Genomic DNA, 18,901 nt, shown 5'->3' on the forward strand with positions numbered 1-18,901 from the left:
CAGAGAGCTTTCTCAGTAATAAAGGAGCTTCTTGACCTTTTTGGCTGTTGGTTGTATTTTTAAGATAAATTTACATAAGTCACAAGTAATTAACTATACCCTGGATGCCCAATCAGAACAGTCCCTAATGGCGTCCACCTCCTGTATATGGATCTCAGAAATGTTTAGAGGCTAATATAATATCAAATCTGGTCAACCCAGAATTTTCCCACCTTTGTTAAAGATTGACTTGACTCCTGGGAATTCTTTTTTGCTTCATGGTTTTGCTTTCAGATATTGCCATTCCCCCTTCAGAGCCCCTTCTTTCATCATCTCCGCAAAATCATTTCAGATTTTCTGTGGAAAAAAAAACACAAACCAAGACGTCTCCATAAATGCCTTGTTAGGGCTACCACAAAAGGAGGGTAGGGGTTTCCAGACTTGTATATACTACAAAGCTATACAAGGGTCGAGAGCATTAGACTGGCTGAGCAGGGGCGTAGCTGTAGGGGGTGCACAAGAAGACACTGGTATTATAGAAAGTGCATGCTGGTCAAGTTAAACCTCTGGCTGGAGGGAAGGGGTTAGGTCAAGAATTTGGCATGGGGTGAGGGGAGTGGGGTGCCGTTTCAATTTTTGCCTCAGGCAGCACAAGAGCTATGTCCTTCTCTGCCCATGGCCACAACGCACTGAGGGAAGGGGGCCCATGCTGAGCTCTTGCACCAGGGCCCATGAGTCTTTAGCTACGCCCCTGTGTCTGAGGCTGTCATTATAGAAGTGAAAAACCTGATGTCCCCACTCCCATTACAAACTCTTTTGCTCTGAACTTACAAAGCTATTATAAAAGGGGAGATACTTCATAGCGACTTGATGACTGCCTCCATGATAGAATGGCATTTGGCACAGCTAGACAAACGTTTAGCGCCCTTTCCCTCTGTCCTCCTGCAGGTTCGAATTGTACTCTTAGGCTCCATTCACATATCCGCAAATGGGTTCACATCCGTTCCGAAATTTTGCGGAACGGGTGCGGACCCATTCATTCTCTATGGGGACAGAATGGATGCGGACAGCACACTGTGTGCTGTCCGCATCCGCATTTGTGGAGCGCGGCTCCGATCCTCGGTTCCGCAGCTCCGCAAAATATCGAACATGTCCTATTCTTGTCTGCAGCTGCGGACAAGAATAGGCATTTCTATAGGGGTGCTGGGCGGTTGTGTTGCGGATCCGCAATTTGCGGGTCCGCAACACACCACAGACGTGTGAATGGAGCCTTAGGCTCAAAAAGCTCAGAAATGTCTTACCATATGGAGACCCTGGGCAACGTTCAAAGAACTTGAACTGAACTGATCCTGTAATGTGCAATTAACCTCTAAGTTGGCAAATATACATATAGATACAAGAAACAGCACCTCACTCACCAATCTAAATGTATATTTATTAATAATTCCTCAGCAAGTTGCTAGAGACAACTTTCGGGATAACATTGTTGATGCTCATTGCAAGAACTTCCACCTGTCCTATTCCCTCCCTCTCCGTATGTCCCCCCAGTTGGTTTTCTCCTTTGGTATTGTTCAGGGAACTCTTTCCACCAAATTGGCACAGTAGACCTCTTTGTATAGCACGGAAGGTCCTCTACTCTTTGCTTATCCTGAACATCTTTTCTGACTCACATGAGGAAACAAATTAAACAAGCATTTGTCATTATACTGGAAGATATTCATTTAAAATTCTACATTGTAATGGTATGGTCACACAGCATATTTTTACAAGTATTTCAGCCTCTAATATGCATGTATTCTGCCCCAAAACACACACAAAATCCACTAACAAAATGCATCCCAATGGCTTTCAGTGGCAATTACACGCCATAGTGACAAGTTACTGGACTGTGATGTCCTAAAGTAATTACTTAATCCAAGAAATGATTAGGCCTCTACCAAATATCTGTTATGTATCAAGTAATTTGTAATCAACTGGTAAGAAGGTCTGAAACTTATGAGTGTGGCCTACATGGCTTAGTGGGTAAGAATAGCAATATGGAACATGTGTTCTATATGCAGGTTGTGAATTATATCTACAGGCAGCTGCCAACAGCCTCTGGTAACAGGATAGTCTGGGTACTCTGCCAACAGTTGCTACTGGTATTGGCACTGTGCCTCTCCTGCTAAGCCTCATCCACTTTTTTGCCACTTTTGAAAAGTGAATTGAGATATGGTTGCTAATTATGTCACAAATATGACATGCACCTTAATTTGCACCTTTTCTATGCCATAAAAGTGACATAATTGCTTGATATATCTTCATTAACTGACTGAGCACTATTTGTGACCTGGCCCCACCTAGGTCACAGCCCATGCAGCGCAGTGCTACAGCATCCGCACCTATAGTTCCTGAGATTAGCCAAGCAGTGCGCACACTGCTACTGTAGTGCTTGCAATAAAAAGCATGTTAGTCTTCACATACAATCCTCTGTCCAGCACAACTTTGTTTAAAGAGTTTGTCTAGGTGTTTAATAGTGATAACCTATTCTCAGGATAGGTAATCAATATCTGATCAGTAAGGTCTGACTACCGGGATCCCTCCCGATCTGCCGCTTGAAGAGGTCGCTGCACTCTTGTGAGCGCCGTGGCCATGTGACATCACATTCATCGGTCATATGGCCTAGGTGCAGCTCAGTCCCATTCAGTGAATAGGGCTGAGCTGCAATACCAAGGATAGCCACTATCATATGGGTAACACTGCACTTGGTATGCCATGAGGAGGCTGATGCACTCAACGGAGCGGAGTCAGTGGGAGTATCAGGTCTTGGACGGATCAGGTCTTGATGACCTATCCTGTATTAAACACATGGACAACCCCTTTAACATGGTATATCAGATAAAGTATATATAACTTAATATGGCAAAACCTAACATAATGGTGGTCACCAATTACTTCACTGGTGGTTACAAATCAAGGATACAGTTTGCTGGAGATGATGGTTAAAGAGGCTCTGTCACTAGGATCAACCCTATTAAACCAGACATGCTGGCTGGTCGGGTTCATCATGTGCATTATAACAATACCTTTCTTTTGTCTGTATGATAAAGAGCTGCAGTGAAATCTGTGTTTTTATTCATATGCAAATGAGTATTTGGAGCACCAGGAGGCGGGGCTGAATAGTCTGAGCACTGTTTGTAACACCCCCTGTGCTCTGCACACTCCTCCCTTCCCTTGATTAACAGGACTAGACATCAGGCTGAGGGCAGAGTTGTGTCCAAGAGCTGTGTGCTAGCATGTAAATATCATATCACTATGTACTATAGCTTCACCACAATGAGATCCGCTCAGAAAGCTAATCTACATATTTCTGCTTTATTTACAGGCACAATAAATGATTATAAAGACATCAGTAACATGTGAGAATATATATAATTTTTAGAAAGCTAATAAATATTACTGGTTTCTATATAATCATATTTTGTGTATGTGAATGAACTAGTAATAGCTTTTAGCAAAAAAACTTAAAAAAATGGTTTCTCAATATAGCAAGTCATTATTATACATTCATGGTAGACCACTATACCACTAAGCTAAAAGACTACCTCATAGAGAAGCTTGTTTTGTCTATGCTTATAAGCTAGCACATATTACTGGTGTCTTTCTAATCATATATTGTGCCTGTGAATAAAGCAGTAATATGCAGATTAGTTTAAAAAAGTTTTAATCAGCATGATGAGCCCTACCAGGCAGCATGTCTGGTTTAATAGGGTTGATCCTGGTGACAGAGCCTCTTTAAGTACTCTGATAATCCTGATTGAGCACACATTCAAAAACATCCCTTTAACTTTTGAGGTGCATTTCTTAATTTGCTACCTAGGGTCCTATTTCCTTTACATCTAGTCCTGCAAGTACTGGATATTTTAGAAACATTGTAATAAAATAAGATTTACTGCAGTCTCAGGTAAAGAGAAAAGTTATTGATGAGCCCAAGTAATTTAATGACCACCATGTTTTCTTCTGAAGGTCAACCTCTCCTCCTCCCTGAAGATCGGGAAGGAACGCCTGTACTACAGAGCCAGCTTCTCTCATCCTTTCAATTTTGCTATAAAAGAGATGGAACTGAGTTCTTTATCAGAATGGAAAAACGACCTGTATAATCAAAAGGTAAATAAATGTGCACACAAAAAATCCGAGAGAAATAGAGAAAGATATGCAATAGAGATAATGAGATATAGACAGATAGATAGATAGATAGATAGATAGATAGATAGATAGATAGATAGATATAGACAGATCCTGTCCTCTTCTTCATTATATGTATAGTGCATATTGCATTATCAGGAAATATAATGAAATTAAGAAATACCTGTAATTAGTGAGTGCTGCACGTTATTAATTTCTTCACATAACAGTAGGTAAACTTAAAACATAAAGTGTCATTTTTTCCATTCATATGTGAAAATTATTTCAAAATCATTCTGGTTGCCATTGGAAACAGTGGTTAACCTCCTCTCCACTGTCATACGTATAACGCAGCAGCTTAGTTCACTGTAACTGTTGTCTCACCTCCCACAATGCACTGCTCTTTGAAAACAGCAGAATTCTGAATTTCGTTTTGTATTAAACTGAAGTCATAAACCAGTGGCTCAAAGTTATAAAAAGATAGGGAAAGGTAAGTATGACAGTAACATGTTTTGTTGGTTTCTTATGCTGAATGATCTAGGAATGGAGGTTCTCTTCAAACAAACATACAGGAGCCACTCTAGGAAATTTTTCTGGTGATAACAGCTGATGGCTGGTGGGTCCTCATAGAAGAAGGGTTGTCCAGATGTAACAACAACACCTTCAATATATGATGTTACAGAGTCCATTCTGTGTGTCTTTTCTTTTACCACTTTTTGAAAAAGCTAAAGTACCCTTTTATTATGGATTTTACTAATATAATCACTATTAATAACTCATTGACTGTGGCTGTAGCATTACCAGAACATTAACTATATACACCAATCAGTCATAACATTATAAGTGAATATGAAGTGAATATTTTAGGCAAGTGACCACTTTTTGAAATTGATGTGTTAGAGGCAGGAAACATATGCAAGTTTCAGAACTTGAGTGACTTTGACATTGGCCTAAGTATGATGGATAGATGACTAGGTCAGAGCATCTCCAAAATGACAGATCTTGTGGGGTGTCCCCATTATGCTGTGGTTAGTACTTACCAAAAGTAGTCAAACAAAGGACAACTGGTGACCTGGCAGCACTATCACTGATGTGTGTGGATAGTGAAGTCTTGTCTGTGTGGTCCACTACTTCAAAAGAGCTGTCGTAACACAAATTTCTGGAAAAAAAAACAATCTCCTGTGGTTCCTGTTTTGACACAGAAATGAGAACATTTGGCCAGTCACTGGAGTGGGGACCCATTACAGCCAGTTAAGGCGAATGGTCACAGCTCAAAGAGTCAGATCCTTGGGTGCAAAGGGTATGTTTTAGGATAGACTTAATACTGATGATGAGAACTGGCACAGCTTGAAAAAATGTCTTGGAAACAGGAGTGAGACGTTTGGATTATGGAGGATGTTAGTCTTAGATCTCAGAACGTAGAGCATGGGTAGGATGGTAGATAGAGATGAAGAAGGAGATATAGGGGGTGCCCCGCTGTGAGTGTGAGAAGGTTGAATCCAACCAGGGTTGCCAACCAGAATATTTCTTTTGGACAACTTATATTAAAATCATGGACATCCAAAATCTTTTACGGACAAATTGGAAAACCATAATGAATTATAACGATTATAAGTAATACATGTCTATAGATCAATATACTGATGAGAACTCATCACCAGCATATACTGTGCTCTGTAAAATTATGGTAATTACCACCAAAATAATCTAGGCAACATCACCAGCCTCAAAAAAATCCCGGACACATCTATTTTTTTCACGGACACAGGAAAAAAGTTGCCTATTTTTACGGACTGTTCAGAAATTTTTGGACAGTTGGCAACCCTGAATCCAACCAGGGCAACCAGTGCAGTGACTGGCACAGGGTGGACGCATCGATGTAGCATTTGGACAGAAAGATGAGTCGGTCTTGTTAGTAGTGATTTACAGGGCTGGGACAAAATCAATATTAGTAGATATTGTAAAAATTGGACATAATTCACATTCTACATTGCTGTTTATGTACTAGATATGATTTCCCTATTAAAGGGATATCTGCCTTAGAAAATCTTTTTACACATGTTCTATTAGTATATACAGATTTAGGGAGGTTTATCCTGCTCAGGTCTCCATCTATTAGCCAGAGTGTTGAGTCCTTACAAAGAGTGTCAGTGGCTCTTGGATGACCATGGATATAAAGGGCAATATAATGATCCATTTCAGCTGCAATGGCACATCTCATTTCATAAGAAATTACCACTATTATAAAGGGACCTATGCAAATGGATAGATACATACAGTACTTCATGACAGATGACCAGAGGTTCCTGCACTATGTCTACATAGTACTTACACAGAACCGCCCATACTTTTCTGCTCGGGACACACAGAACTACCATACCAATATTATTATGCCAGCCAAGAAGCAGCTTCTATAAAATATCCTCACTCACATGGCATCGCCACAGCTGATTCTGCTACAATAGTGCCCATAGATATCTACCGTATAGTCGAACAATATATTAACTGAAAGCTACTTTTGAATGATTTCCTTTTACAACTACTCACTGTATTCTTATGTGTTGTAGACACATCTCACTTGGAATAAAGGCCTTCCAGTCAATATCTCAGTCATCTTAGAGGACAGGGTTTCTAATCTGTCTAGTGTATGGAACGCCTGTGTGGACATTTTACCAGGTCAGGTATGAACTATGTGATTGCAAAAATGTTTGTCTTAACACTGATTCTTACATACATACATAGGCATAGAGAATGCACCTATTGATAACTAACCTATACTCTTTTATGCCTTAAACTGGATGACTTGTTTGCCAAAGGACTTGTGAACACATATTATGGATCCATGTTGTAGGGTTGTGTAACATGGGACGCATACTGTAGACTATCCTGTACTGTACCTATTATATGGAGGTGCACATATCATAGAGCTAAAGAAACGTTTGCTGATAGGGAAGAATGCAATGTCTCATACTGTCACACATGGGGTCTGTAGTACTGACCAGTGTGCTGTACAACGTCTGCATATATGGCTTTACCTTTTGCATGAGCCCTTTATATAAACCCCCCAAAGGTTGCTTTGTTTTTGTAGGAAGTAATTTGGCCCACTGTAGGAATAAGTGTAGAGCATACAGAGCTCAACGTAACAGAGAAACATAGACAACACAGGTAGGTGGAGGAAATCGAGCACAAAGGCAAGAAATTAGAGTTTTACGGGGTTGTCTAGCCATGAAAAAAAAAATTCAACCCCTCAAAATTATGTCAAATAATAGAAGTAATCCTCACCTTACCAATTCCATTTCGACACTAGCGGCTCTCCTGCAAGTCTCTGTACTACCTGGTCTTCCTAGTCATGGACATGTGTCTGCTGCAGCCAATCACCTGCTATAGCAGGCTGTCTATGTGGCCAGTGATTGGCTGAAGCATCACATGTGTGTGTCGAGAGTGAGTAAAAAATATAGAGACTTAAAGGGGACCTTGGATGCAATGGAATGGAAGCAACAGGTCATACGTAAGGTGAGGACTACTTATTTTATTGTTTTACACCATTCAGATTTTTTTTATGGTTGGACAATGCTTGTGTCCCTCCACCTAAATGTAAAATGTGTTTGTGTGCATATGGATGATACCTGGGTATGAATTGTAGGAGAAATGTTTAGTCACACATATACTATGATAAGTAGATGATAAAGCAGCCCTCCCTTTTTTAAATAGTTCATAGTTATGGCATTTCCTTTTTTTTTTTCTTTTTATTGTTAGGGAATTTCCAGTAATAATTCATTTTATGTACTCCTTGCAACAGATGCAGCATGACTTGATCACGAGAAACCTTCACGTATGTGGATATTTGGAGACTACATCAAACACAATTACCGAAAATGTGAACTTAAAGTGGAATAACAAAAAAATTGTACAAAATCTACTGTACAAGGTAAACTACTATTCATTTTTGCCCAGGGTAACTTTTATTACTCTAGATAGTTCATCAATATCAAATTGGTGGGGGTCTGACACCCGCCATCCCCACCAGTTAGCTGTTTGCGGCATCTGCCAGTGATGGAAACAAAACATCCCGCGACGGGAGGAGCAGCCAATAGCAGGCTTTGAGGGGGATGAGCCTCCCTAGCGCCACTCGCGATGCTGCATCTCTCCGTCGCGCAAATGCAAACATCCGGCGACGGAGGAAGCAGCCAATAGCAGGCTGCGATGGGGACGAGCCTCCTTAGCATCAGCCACGATTGGGAGTAAGTATATTGTATACGAGGGACTTTGCCCCACTCATGCCAGGTCTAAAATTGTGGACGGGGAAGGGGATGGGCATCCAGCATGCACACTTCATTGAGAGGGGTGAGGGCACAGGCACATTATATAAAAATGTTAAAAAATATGGATGGGCACTCTATATGAAGATATAGGACACAGTTTATTTAAACATAAATTCTATAACAATAAAATGCAATGGATTAAAAATGTATATATTTAAATTTCTTGCGAAATAAAACTTGATATCCTTTGACTGGAGAAAAAAAGCACAAAAAATCCTCAATCCTCACCAAGCTATCCCCATAAAGTTTGTGTAACCTATGAGGAGAGGGAGAGAGGACAATTGTGCAGTAAATCTCAATCCAAATAGATAGTGATCATTCAAAGTGTATCAAACAAATATAAAAAATGGCATATATATCCAGTTTATAAGAACGCATTAAATATTACATATATGTCCTATATTCGAATATAAAACGCACACATGTGCTGAATTGCCGCTGACTGATCCTGGTTTGGAAGTGTATCAAAGATATACCACTGAAGAAGGGGAAAGCGTCTCCCCGAAACGCGTCTGGTGAAACCTTGGATTAGTACCCCGTTTCTTATGGACATAAGTGCACTACAAAGAAGAAGAGAAAAGATTTGCTGATATCTTTGAAAGACCTCACTACGTCACTGACCTGCGCCTAAAGCTGCAAGTGCGCAACTCTCGTATTGAGCCAGCGCTTGAAATAAGCCGGGAGGCACACGTGGGACGCGATACACTCCACAGCCGGGACGCCGGCCTCTGAAACGGAGTAGGAACCCACTCACAAGACCCCGCAAACAAAGAACTAGGCAAAGGTAAGCCCAGATTCTGGGTACAAAATCTATGAGGCAGAATAGCAAAGTTACTCTAAGGAGAAACAACGAACTGCACTTAGCAACATACTAAGGACTTTTCTGTACTAACAACTATCAATAGGTTGAATTGCAATATTCTCTCTGTCGATACAACGGAGATTAGATACACTTCGCAAAAAGAATATCAAACACAAAGGAAACATAGCACATGCGGAACGTTGTTTGTATATCTTTGATACACTTCCAAACCAGGATCAGTCAGCGGCAATTCAGCACATGTGTGCGTTTTATATTCCAATATAGGACATATATGTAATATTTAATGCGTTCTTATAAACTGGATATATATGCCATTTTTTATATTTGTTTGATACACTTTGAATGATCACTATCTATTTGGATTGAGATTTACTGCACAATTGTCCTCTCTCCCTCTCCTCATAGGTTACACAAACTTTATGGGGATAGCTTGGTGAGGATTGAGGATTTTTTGTGCTTTTTTTCTCCAGTCAAAGGATATCAAGTTTTATTTCGCAAGAATTTTAAATATATACATTTTTAATCCATTGCATTTTATTGTTATAGAATTTATTTTTAAATAAACTGTGTCCTATACCTTCATATAGAGTGCCCATCCATATTTTTTAACATTTTTAATCCAATTTTGAGGGGTGTCTCAGATTTTGGTTGGTGCACCTGCCTTGAGAGAGCAGAGGTGAGCGGATCTCTTAAAAATCTTTTCAAGTACATTATATAAAAAGCAGCAACAGCAGCAGGCACAGTTCATGGGGAGAGGGTATGGCACACTATATAATATGCATCAGAAAGCACCGTTCATGGGGGTATGGTACACTATATAATATGCGGCAGAAGGCGCAGTTCATCGGGGTTATGATACATTATATAATACGCAGCAGGCACAGTTCATGGGAGTATGGCACACTATATAATATGCAGTACGCACAGTTCATGGGGGCTATGGAACACTATATAATATGAAGCAGGCACAGATCATGAGGGTAAGACACACTACATCATGGGTTTCAAACATGCGGCCCGCGGGCCACATGCGGCCCGCAATGAATATCTTTGCGGCCCGGCAAAGTTATTCATTGCTCTGGTTACCTGGAGGCGGGCGGAGATAAAATAAAAAAAGTCAGAGGCGGTCCAGGAGCGGTTAAAGGATGGCGGAGCAGTTGGAGGCGGTCCAGGAGAGGATGGAGGCTGGCGGAGGCGGTCCAGGAGAGGATGGAGGTGCGCAGAGGTAAACGTCACGTCCTGATGTGACGTCATCAGGCTCCGCCTGGAGTTCTGACATGCTGCGGACGGCGCCATTGCGGCTATAGACGCAGGGTACCAGATTCACAAGGTAAGAAAAGTACCGTATTTTTCGCCCCATAAGACGCACTTTTTCCCCCCCAAAAGTGGGGGGGAAATGCCCCTGCGTCTTGTGGGGCGAATGCTTCCATTTTACTGCTGCAGCATCGCAGACTGCTATGTATGAGCCGGGCGAGAGGAGGGGCTGGAGTCCGTAACTAGGGGTGGGGCCCGGTGTACTCTTACACCGGGCCCCGCCGCTCACCAAAGTATTTATAAACGTGAATACTTATCCTGTTATTAAGTTGAACTAACGCTGCCCTCTCCCATGTTCCCATGTTCCCTTGTATCCCCATAGCACTTACTTAAGCTTCAATAGCAGGCAGAGCGGACGGCAGCAGTAACGTCACTCACTGACGTCGAGCGCCTGCTCCGCCCACTTTATGAATGAACGTTACTGGTGCCGTCCGCTCTGCCTGCTATGGAAGCGTGTTCGTAAGTGCTGTGGGGATACAGGGGAACATGGGAACATGGGAGAGCGCAGCGTTAGTTCAACCTAATAACAGGATAAGGATTCACGTTTATAAATACTTCGGTGAGCAGAGGGCCGGTGTATTGGAGGACACTGTTATGAGGGGGATCTGTGGATGACATATAGCAGTGTCATCCACAGATCCCCCCCATAACAGTTCCATCCACAGATCCCCCCACCTCATAACAATGCCATCCACAGATATCCCACCCCATAGCAGTACCATCCACAGATATCCCACCCCATAACAGTTCCATCCACAGATCCCCCACCTCATAACAATGCCATCCACAGATCCCCCATAACAGCACCATCCACAGATCCCCCACCCCATAACAATGCCATCCACAGATTCCCCCACCCCATAACAATGCCATCCACAGATATCCCACCCCATAGCAGTACCATCCACAGATCCCCATAACAGTGCCATCCACAGATCCCCCATAACAGTGCCATCCACAGATCCCCCATAACAGTGCCATCCACAGATCCACATAACAGTGCCATCCACAGATCCCCCATAACAGCACCATCCACAGATCCCCCATAACAGCGCCATCCACAGATCCCCCATAACAGCGCCATCCACAGATCCCCCATAACAGTGCCATCCACATATCCCCCATAACAGTGCCATCCACAGGTCCCCCATAACAGTGCCATCCACAGATCCCCCACATGACAGTGCGTCATCCACAGATCCCCCATAACAGCGCCATCCACAGATCCCCCATAACAGTGCCATCCACATATCCCCCATAACAGTGCCATCCACAGATCCCCCACATGACAGTGCGTCATCCACAGATCCCCCATAATAGTGTCATGCACAGACCACCATTAATTCAAAGCCCACCAAAAGCACAACTTTTGGTTAAAAATATTTTTTTCTTATTTTCCTCCTCAAAAACCTAGGTGCGTCTTATAGTGAAGTTTAATATTTGTATATATATATATAGGTCTCACTTGTGTTATTGGGCAACGGGATGTTGGGGGTCAGCAGTCATGAAACAACAATGTTGTTCTATGAAAATGTACGATTTTTTTTTTTATTTTTTTTTTTTTTTGATGCGGCCCACATAAACTTAAATTTTGTTTTTTTGGCCCATGTTAGCCTTTGAGTTTGACATGCTTGCACTACATAATACTCAGCAGGCACAGTTCATGGGGGTGTGGCACACTATATATAAGCAGCACTAGACACAATTCATGGGGGTGTAGAACACTATATAATACGCAACAGGCAAAGTCCATGAGAGGTATGGCACACTATATAATATGTTCCATGCACAGTTCATGGCAGGTATGGCACACTATATAATAAGCAGCAGTCGCAGTTCATAGGCAGGGCAGAGAAGGAGCCAGGGCAAGGTAGAGGGAGGGACCAGGGACTGGTAGTGGGAGGGGCTAGGGATGGGGCATGGGGTCCCAATTAAGATTCTTGCTATGGGGCCCTATTATTTCTATGTATGCCCCTGTATTCCTAAATCATATATATATATATATATATATATATATATATATATAAATATACTGTGTATGCATAGTGTGTGTGTGTATATATATATATATATATATACCAAAAAGGATGCAGCACTCCAAAATTGTGAAAAATGGTGACCCAGTTTATTCCCAAGGCAACGTTTCAGCCCACACAATGAGGCCTTTGTTTTACATATATATATACATATTGTAAGGGATCGTCTACTCTTAGGGGGGTCACGTCACAGACTTCCTCTCAGACCACGTATTTTCATATCAAAACTGTGCTTTATTGTGACATAAGCACCAATAACAAAAACAGTACAAAATGAAAGCCTGCCCTTCTGGGCTCTACCTAAACACATAAACGTCCCTACCTCTCTTGTAGTCCACCGTTCACATACGGTAGTCACATGCGGCTTTCTCAGCCTAACAGTTCCGCAGCCTCCAGGCTGTAACAAGTCCAATACCTTAATAGGGGAGTATAGCCCAGTAGTCCTCCCGAATCTGGCCGTGCGACCACCGCTCTAGCAGGCAACGCTGAGTTCCCCCAAACTTCAGGCTATCGCCTAGTCTCGTGGCCCCTTAGCCAACCTGGCTGAGACCACTAACACAGAGCCTCACCAGGACTCTGCTTCACAAAAACACTCCCTTTCCCCAGACTGACACACTAGGAGGTGCTTTATACCAGCCTGATTACAGCAGGCCTCACCTGCGATCACCTCAGGTAGAAGTGAATACCCGTCCTGGAAGGGTGTGGATTGGCACAATCCAACTAAAATCCAGCCTAGAATTAATAAACAAAACTGTCTCAGCAAACTATGCTTTTCTGAGACGACTGCCGTTCTCTGGAAGGCATGTCAGCTGAGGTTCCTGACACGCCTTCCAGCACTGTTCCTATTACCAATATATATATATATATATATATATATATATATACAGTCAGGTCCATAAATATTGGGACATCAACACAATTTTAACATTTTTGGCTCTGTACACCACCACAATGGATTTGAAATGAAACAAAGAAGATGTTTTTTAACTGCAGACTGTCAGCTTTAATTTGAGGGTATTTACATCCAAATCAGGTGAACGGTGTAGGAATTACAACAGTTTGCCTATGTGCCTCCCACTTGTTAAGGAACCAAAAGTAATGGGACAATTGGCTTCTCAGCTGTTCCATGGCCAGGTGTGTGTTATTTCCTCATTATCCCAATTACAATGAGCAGATAAAAGGTCCAGAGTTAATTTCAAGTGTGCTATTTGCATTTGGAATCTGTTGCTGTCAACTCTCAAGATGAGTTACAAAGAGCTGTCACTATCAGTGAAGCAAGCCATCATTAGGCTGAAAAAACAAAACAAGCGCATCAGAGATATAGCAAAAACATTAGGCGTGGCCAAAACAACTGTTTGGAACATTCCTAAAAAGAAGGAACGCACCGGTGAGCTCAGCAACACCAAAAGACCCGGAAGACCACAGAAAACAACTGTGGTGGATGACCAAAGAATTCTTTCCCTGGTGAAGAAAACACCCTTCACAACAGTTGGCTAGGTCAAGAACACTCTCCAGGAGGTAGGTGTATGTGTGTCAAAGTCAACAATCAAGAGAAGACTTCACCAGAGTGAATACAGAGGGTTCACCACAAGATGTAAACCATTGGTGAGCCTCAAAAACAGGAAGGCCAGATTACAGTTTGCCAAACGACATCTAAAAAAGCCTTCACAGTTCTGGAACAACATCTTATGGACAGATGAGACCAAGATCAACTTGTACCAGAGTGATGGGAAGAGAAGAGTATGGAGAAGGAAAGGAACTGCTCATGATCCTAAGCATACCACCTCATCAGTGAAGCATGGTGGTGGTAGTGTCATGGCGTGGGCATGTATGGCTGCCAATGGAACTGGTTCTCTTGTATTTATTGATGATGTGAGTGCTGACAAAAGCAGCAGGATGAATTCTGAAATGTTTCGAGCAATATTATCTGTTCATATTCAGCCAAATGCTTCAGAACTCATTGGACAGCGCTTCACAGTGCAGATGGACAATGACCCAAAGCATACTGCAAAAGCAACCAAAGAGTTTTTTAAGAGAAAGAAGTGGAATGTTATGCAATGGCCAAGTCAATCTCCTGACCTGAATCCGATTGAGCATGCATTTCACTTGCTGAAGACAAAACTGAAGGGAAAATGCCCCAAGAACAAGCAGAAACTGAAGACAGTTGCAGTAGATGCCTGGCAGAGCATCACCAGGGATGAAACCCAGCGTCTGGTGATGTCTATGCGTTCCAGACTTCAGGCTGTAATTGACTGCAAAGGATTTGCAACCAAGTATTAAAAAGTGAAAGTTTGATTTATGATTATTATTCTGTCCCATTACTTTTGGTTCCTTAACAAGTGGGAGGCACATATGCAAACTGTTGTAATTCCTACACCATTCACCTGATTTGGATGTAAATACCCTCAAATTAAAGCTGACAGTCTGCAGTTAAAGCACATCTTGTTTGTTTCATTTTATATCCATTGTGGTGGTGTATAGAGCCAAAAATGTTAGAATTGTGTCAATGTCCCAATATTTATGGACCTGACTGTATATATACAGGGTGGGCCATTTATATGGATACACCTTAATAAAATGGGAATGGTTGGTGATATTAACTTCTTGTTTGTGGCACATTAGTATATGTGAGGGGGGAAACTTTTCAAGATGGGTGGTGACCATGGCGGCCATTTTGAAGTCGGCCATTTTGAATCCAACTTTAGTTTTTTCAATAGGAAGAGGGTCATTTGACACATCAAACTGATTGGGAATTTCACAAGAAAAACAATGGTGTACTTGGTTTTAACGTAACTTTATTCTTTCATGAGTTATTTACAAGTTTCTGACCACTTACAAAATGTGTTCAATGTGCTGCCCATTGTGTCGGATTGTCAATGCAACCCTTTTCTCCCACTCTTCACACACTGATAGCAACACTGCAGGAGAAATGCTAGCACAGGCTTCCAGTATCCGTAGTTTCAGGTGCTGCACATCTCGTATCATCTGAAGGCAATCGTCTATGCTGTGAAGATACGAGATGTGCAGCACCTGAAACTACGGATACTGGAAGCCTGTGCTAGCATTTCTCCTGCGGTGTTGCTATCAGTGTGTGAAGAGTGGGAGAAGAGGGTTGCATTGACAATCCAACACAATGGGCAGCACATTGAACACATTTTATAAGTGGTCAGAAACTTGTAAATAACTCATGAAAGAATAAAGTTACGTTAAAACCAAGCACACCATTGTTTTTCTTGTGAAATTCCCAATCAGTTTGATGTGTCAAATGACCCTCTTCCTATTGAAAAAACAAAAGTTGGATTCAAAATGGCCGACTTCAAAATGGCCGCCATGGTCACCACCCATCTTGAAAAGTTTCCCCCCTCACATATACTAATGTGCCACAAACAGGAAGTTAATATCGGATAATTGAATGGAGTGGCTCACTGTTGCTAATGGGTGGTACGGTGCTACAAACTAAAAATCGAGGACGCCCTGCCTCAAGGTATTGGATATAGTAAAAAGTAATGAAGCGAGCACTCGCTCTATGGCAATACTCAGAATTTAATAGTTAAAATGTAAAATAATTAATCTTCAAAATAACAATAGTACAGTCATAAAACACAATGGTTAAAACACTATATAATTAAAAGGTCGACCATGTACCAAATACTGATGAGATTGGTGCTATTTCATATAAGGGGCTTATTCAAGCATATAGGAGACTCAACCATAAGCAGTTGTCCAGTGGTGTCCAAATACATAGGTGATAAAGCCAATAAGTGAATCAATAAGGTGATAACAATATTCCTAGTAATAAAATGGTGAAAAAATAATGTCCATATTAAACAATAGTGCTGACAATGTGAAAATTGTGATATATAAAACACAAAAAGAGGGCACCAGATGGAGAGCTGCGTGTAAATACACGCTAATGAAGTTGTGTTGCTTCCTATAGCAACCGAAAACGTCCCGGACACTGTATATTCACTAAACCGCCACAAACAATGTGGTCCGTTGTCTGTACTTTGTTAATAAAACTTCAACACAGTCTATGGTGTCCACAGTGATCTTACCTCTATCTAGAGGATAGTCTTTCCTAGACAATGAACAGTCTTACCTCCTGTAGAGGAACTCCTTGCTTTGCACGCTGAAAGAAAGCTGCTGGGGGGAAAACTACTATACACGCCGCTGCGTCTTCACGGCCTGCAGGTTTCCAACAGTCCAGCTGAATCTCGCGATACTCCGAGTGGGACTGGCGTCCGATCTCGATGTTCACTCAGGTAGTAACAGCTATTCAATCAGTCTTCAAGGTGACGATTCTTTAGTAGATATTTCTCTTTATAGCATGGCCATGCATAGATCCTTTTGTGTGGAGGTATAAGCAGAGTGTCTGATCGCCCAGACGCGTTTCGGGATAATTCCAATCCCTTCCTCAGTGGTAAATCTTACACTCCTAACCTCCTCCTTTTTATACGTTCATAAATTCTACATAAATCCCAGTTTCCAAAATCCAGGATTAGAGAATTTTTGGCCATTTCAGCCATGTTGCGGTTTTAATGCGTTTTTGTTGCGGTTTTGCTCTTATAGGTGCGTTTTTACTTGATTGTTGTTCTAATGATTATGCTCAATCAGTAGACCCCGGTTAAAAGGTACATATATTTACTAATAGCTTAAAAAACTGTATATAATAATAAAATTAGATAAAAACAGCACAGGATAATAAAAATCAATAATTACTAATAAAGATGAGTGCTAGACAGTGATATTGTGTTGACTTGGAGATGGTCGGATCTAGACAGGGTCCCAAACCAGAGGGGGGGTCCCAGCACCGATGAACGGTCAAGCTAGGGACCTCCCGTCGGGGATGGGGCCCTGCCCTTAAATAAAACCAAACAGCTCCATGTCAGAATTCAGTCCAAATGGTAGTAAGGAACCGAATTCATAAATCTGCCTAGATTCTGCTCTAGACATCTTCTGAATAAAATCTCCTCCTCTCCAATGTTTTTCAATCCTCTCTAATCCAACAAATTTTAGGTTACCTGGATTACTATTGTGTACGTCTTTGTAATGCTTCGACAATGAGTGCTTATCATACCCTTTCTTAATGTTCGAGATATGTTCCCTAATCCTTGTTTTTAAAGGGCGTTTGGTCCGTCCTATATATTGACGGTTACAGGGGCATTGGATCAAATAAATAACCCCTGACGTATTACAAGAAATACAATCGTCTATTATCCATTTGTATTTATTTTGGGTTGAGCCAATCTCTAGGGTTTTACGTGGTAAATTGTTGGATTTGCATCCTATGCACCTGCCGCATTTATAGAATCCTTTCATTTTCATAAAAGAACCTAATGTGTTGTCTTTTTGGATTCTATTTGGGACTGATGGGGCTACTTTTAAACCCAAATTCGGAGCTTTAGTAAAAGTAATTTTTGGTGTATGTGGTAGGAGGTGGCCTATAGTTTTATCATGTAATAGGTGTGGCCAGTGGGACCTAATCATCCTTTGAATCTTTTTGTAATTAATGTTGAAAGGGAGCACAAGTCTGATGTCCAGAAAAGAAGAAGAAGACGGATCCGCTATCTGCGGCTGTTGTTTTTCCTTGAAGAATTCCTGTCTGTCTAGTTGTCTCACATTGGTTAGGGCTTCATTAATTACTCCCATGGGATATTGTTTCTCCTCAAAGTAGGATTTCAATTTCATAGCTTCCTCCTCAAATTGCTCATCCTCCGTGCAGTTACGTTTAATCCGTCTGAACTGCCCGGTGGGAACATTAATCAACCACCTTGGGAGGTGGCAACTGGAGAAAGGAATAAAATTGTTAGTCGCCGTGGGTTTCTGGAAAGTACTACATTTATATCTCCCATCAAGGACTTCTATTGATAGATCCAAATATTCTGTCTTGTTTTTAATATTTGAGGTGAAAATCAAGCCCTTATTATTTATATTCAATTCTTTCAAAAAAACTTCCAATGTGGTCATATCTTCTTTCCAAATAAAGATCACGTCATCAATATAGCACCGCCATAGGACCAGGTCCCCCCCCAGCTTGGGATCAATGGTGGTCATTTCCCAATCCGCCAATAATGTGCCCATTATCCAGTTAGGCTCCACCCTCAATTGTTCCAAGATCTCTATAATGTGAGTGGTGTCCTTCACATAAGATAGAGATTTCTTCACCAATGGTTGTAGGTGAGTGTCAATATACTTGGACAAATTTGAGGTAATGGAGCCTATACCGGACACTATAGGACGTCCAGGGGGGTTCACTAGGTTTT

The 18,901-nt window shown here is 41.6% G+C and overlaps 1 protein-coding gene across 1 annotated transcript in view; it reads left to right on the top strand.

The window, feature by feature from the left end:
* Positions 1-18,901, top strand: part of LOC121008756 — a 124,269-nt gene that overhangs the window by 63,813 nt on the left and 41,555 nt on the right. The window contains exons 13-15 of the mRNA XM_040441452.1: positions 3,985-4,125; positions 6,711-6,824; positions 7,943-8,071. Of these exons, the coding sequence (XP_040297386.1) occupies positions 3,985-4,125; positions 6,711-6,824; positions 7,943-8,071 (384 nt within the window). The remainder of the gene's footprint in view (positions 1-3,984; positions 4,126-6,710; positions 6,825-7,942; positions 8,072-18,901) is intronic.

This window comes from Bufo bufo, chromosome 7 (assembly GCF_905171765.1).
Source record: "Bufo bufo chromosome 7, aBufBuf1.1, whole genome shotgun sequence".
NCBI lineage: Eukaryota > Metazoa > Chordata > Amphibia > Anura > Bufonidae > Bufo > Bufo bufo.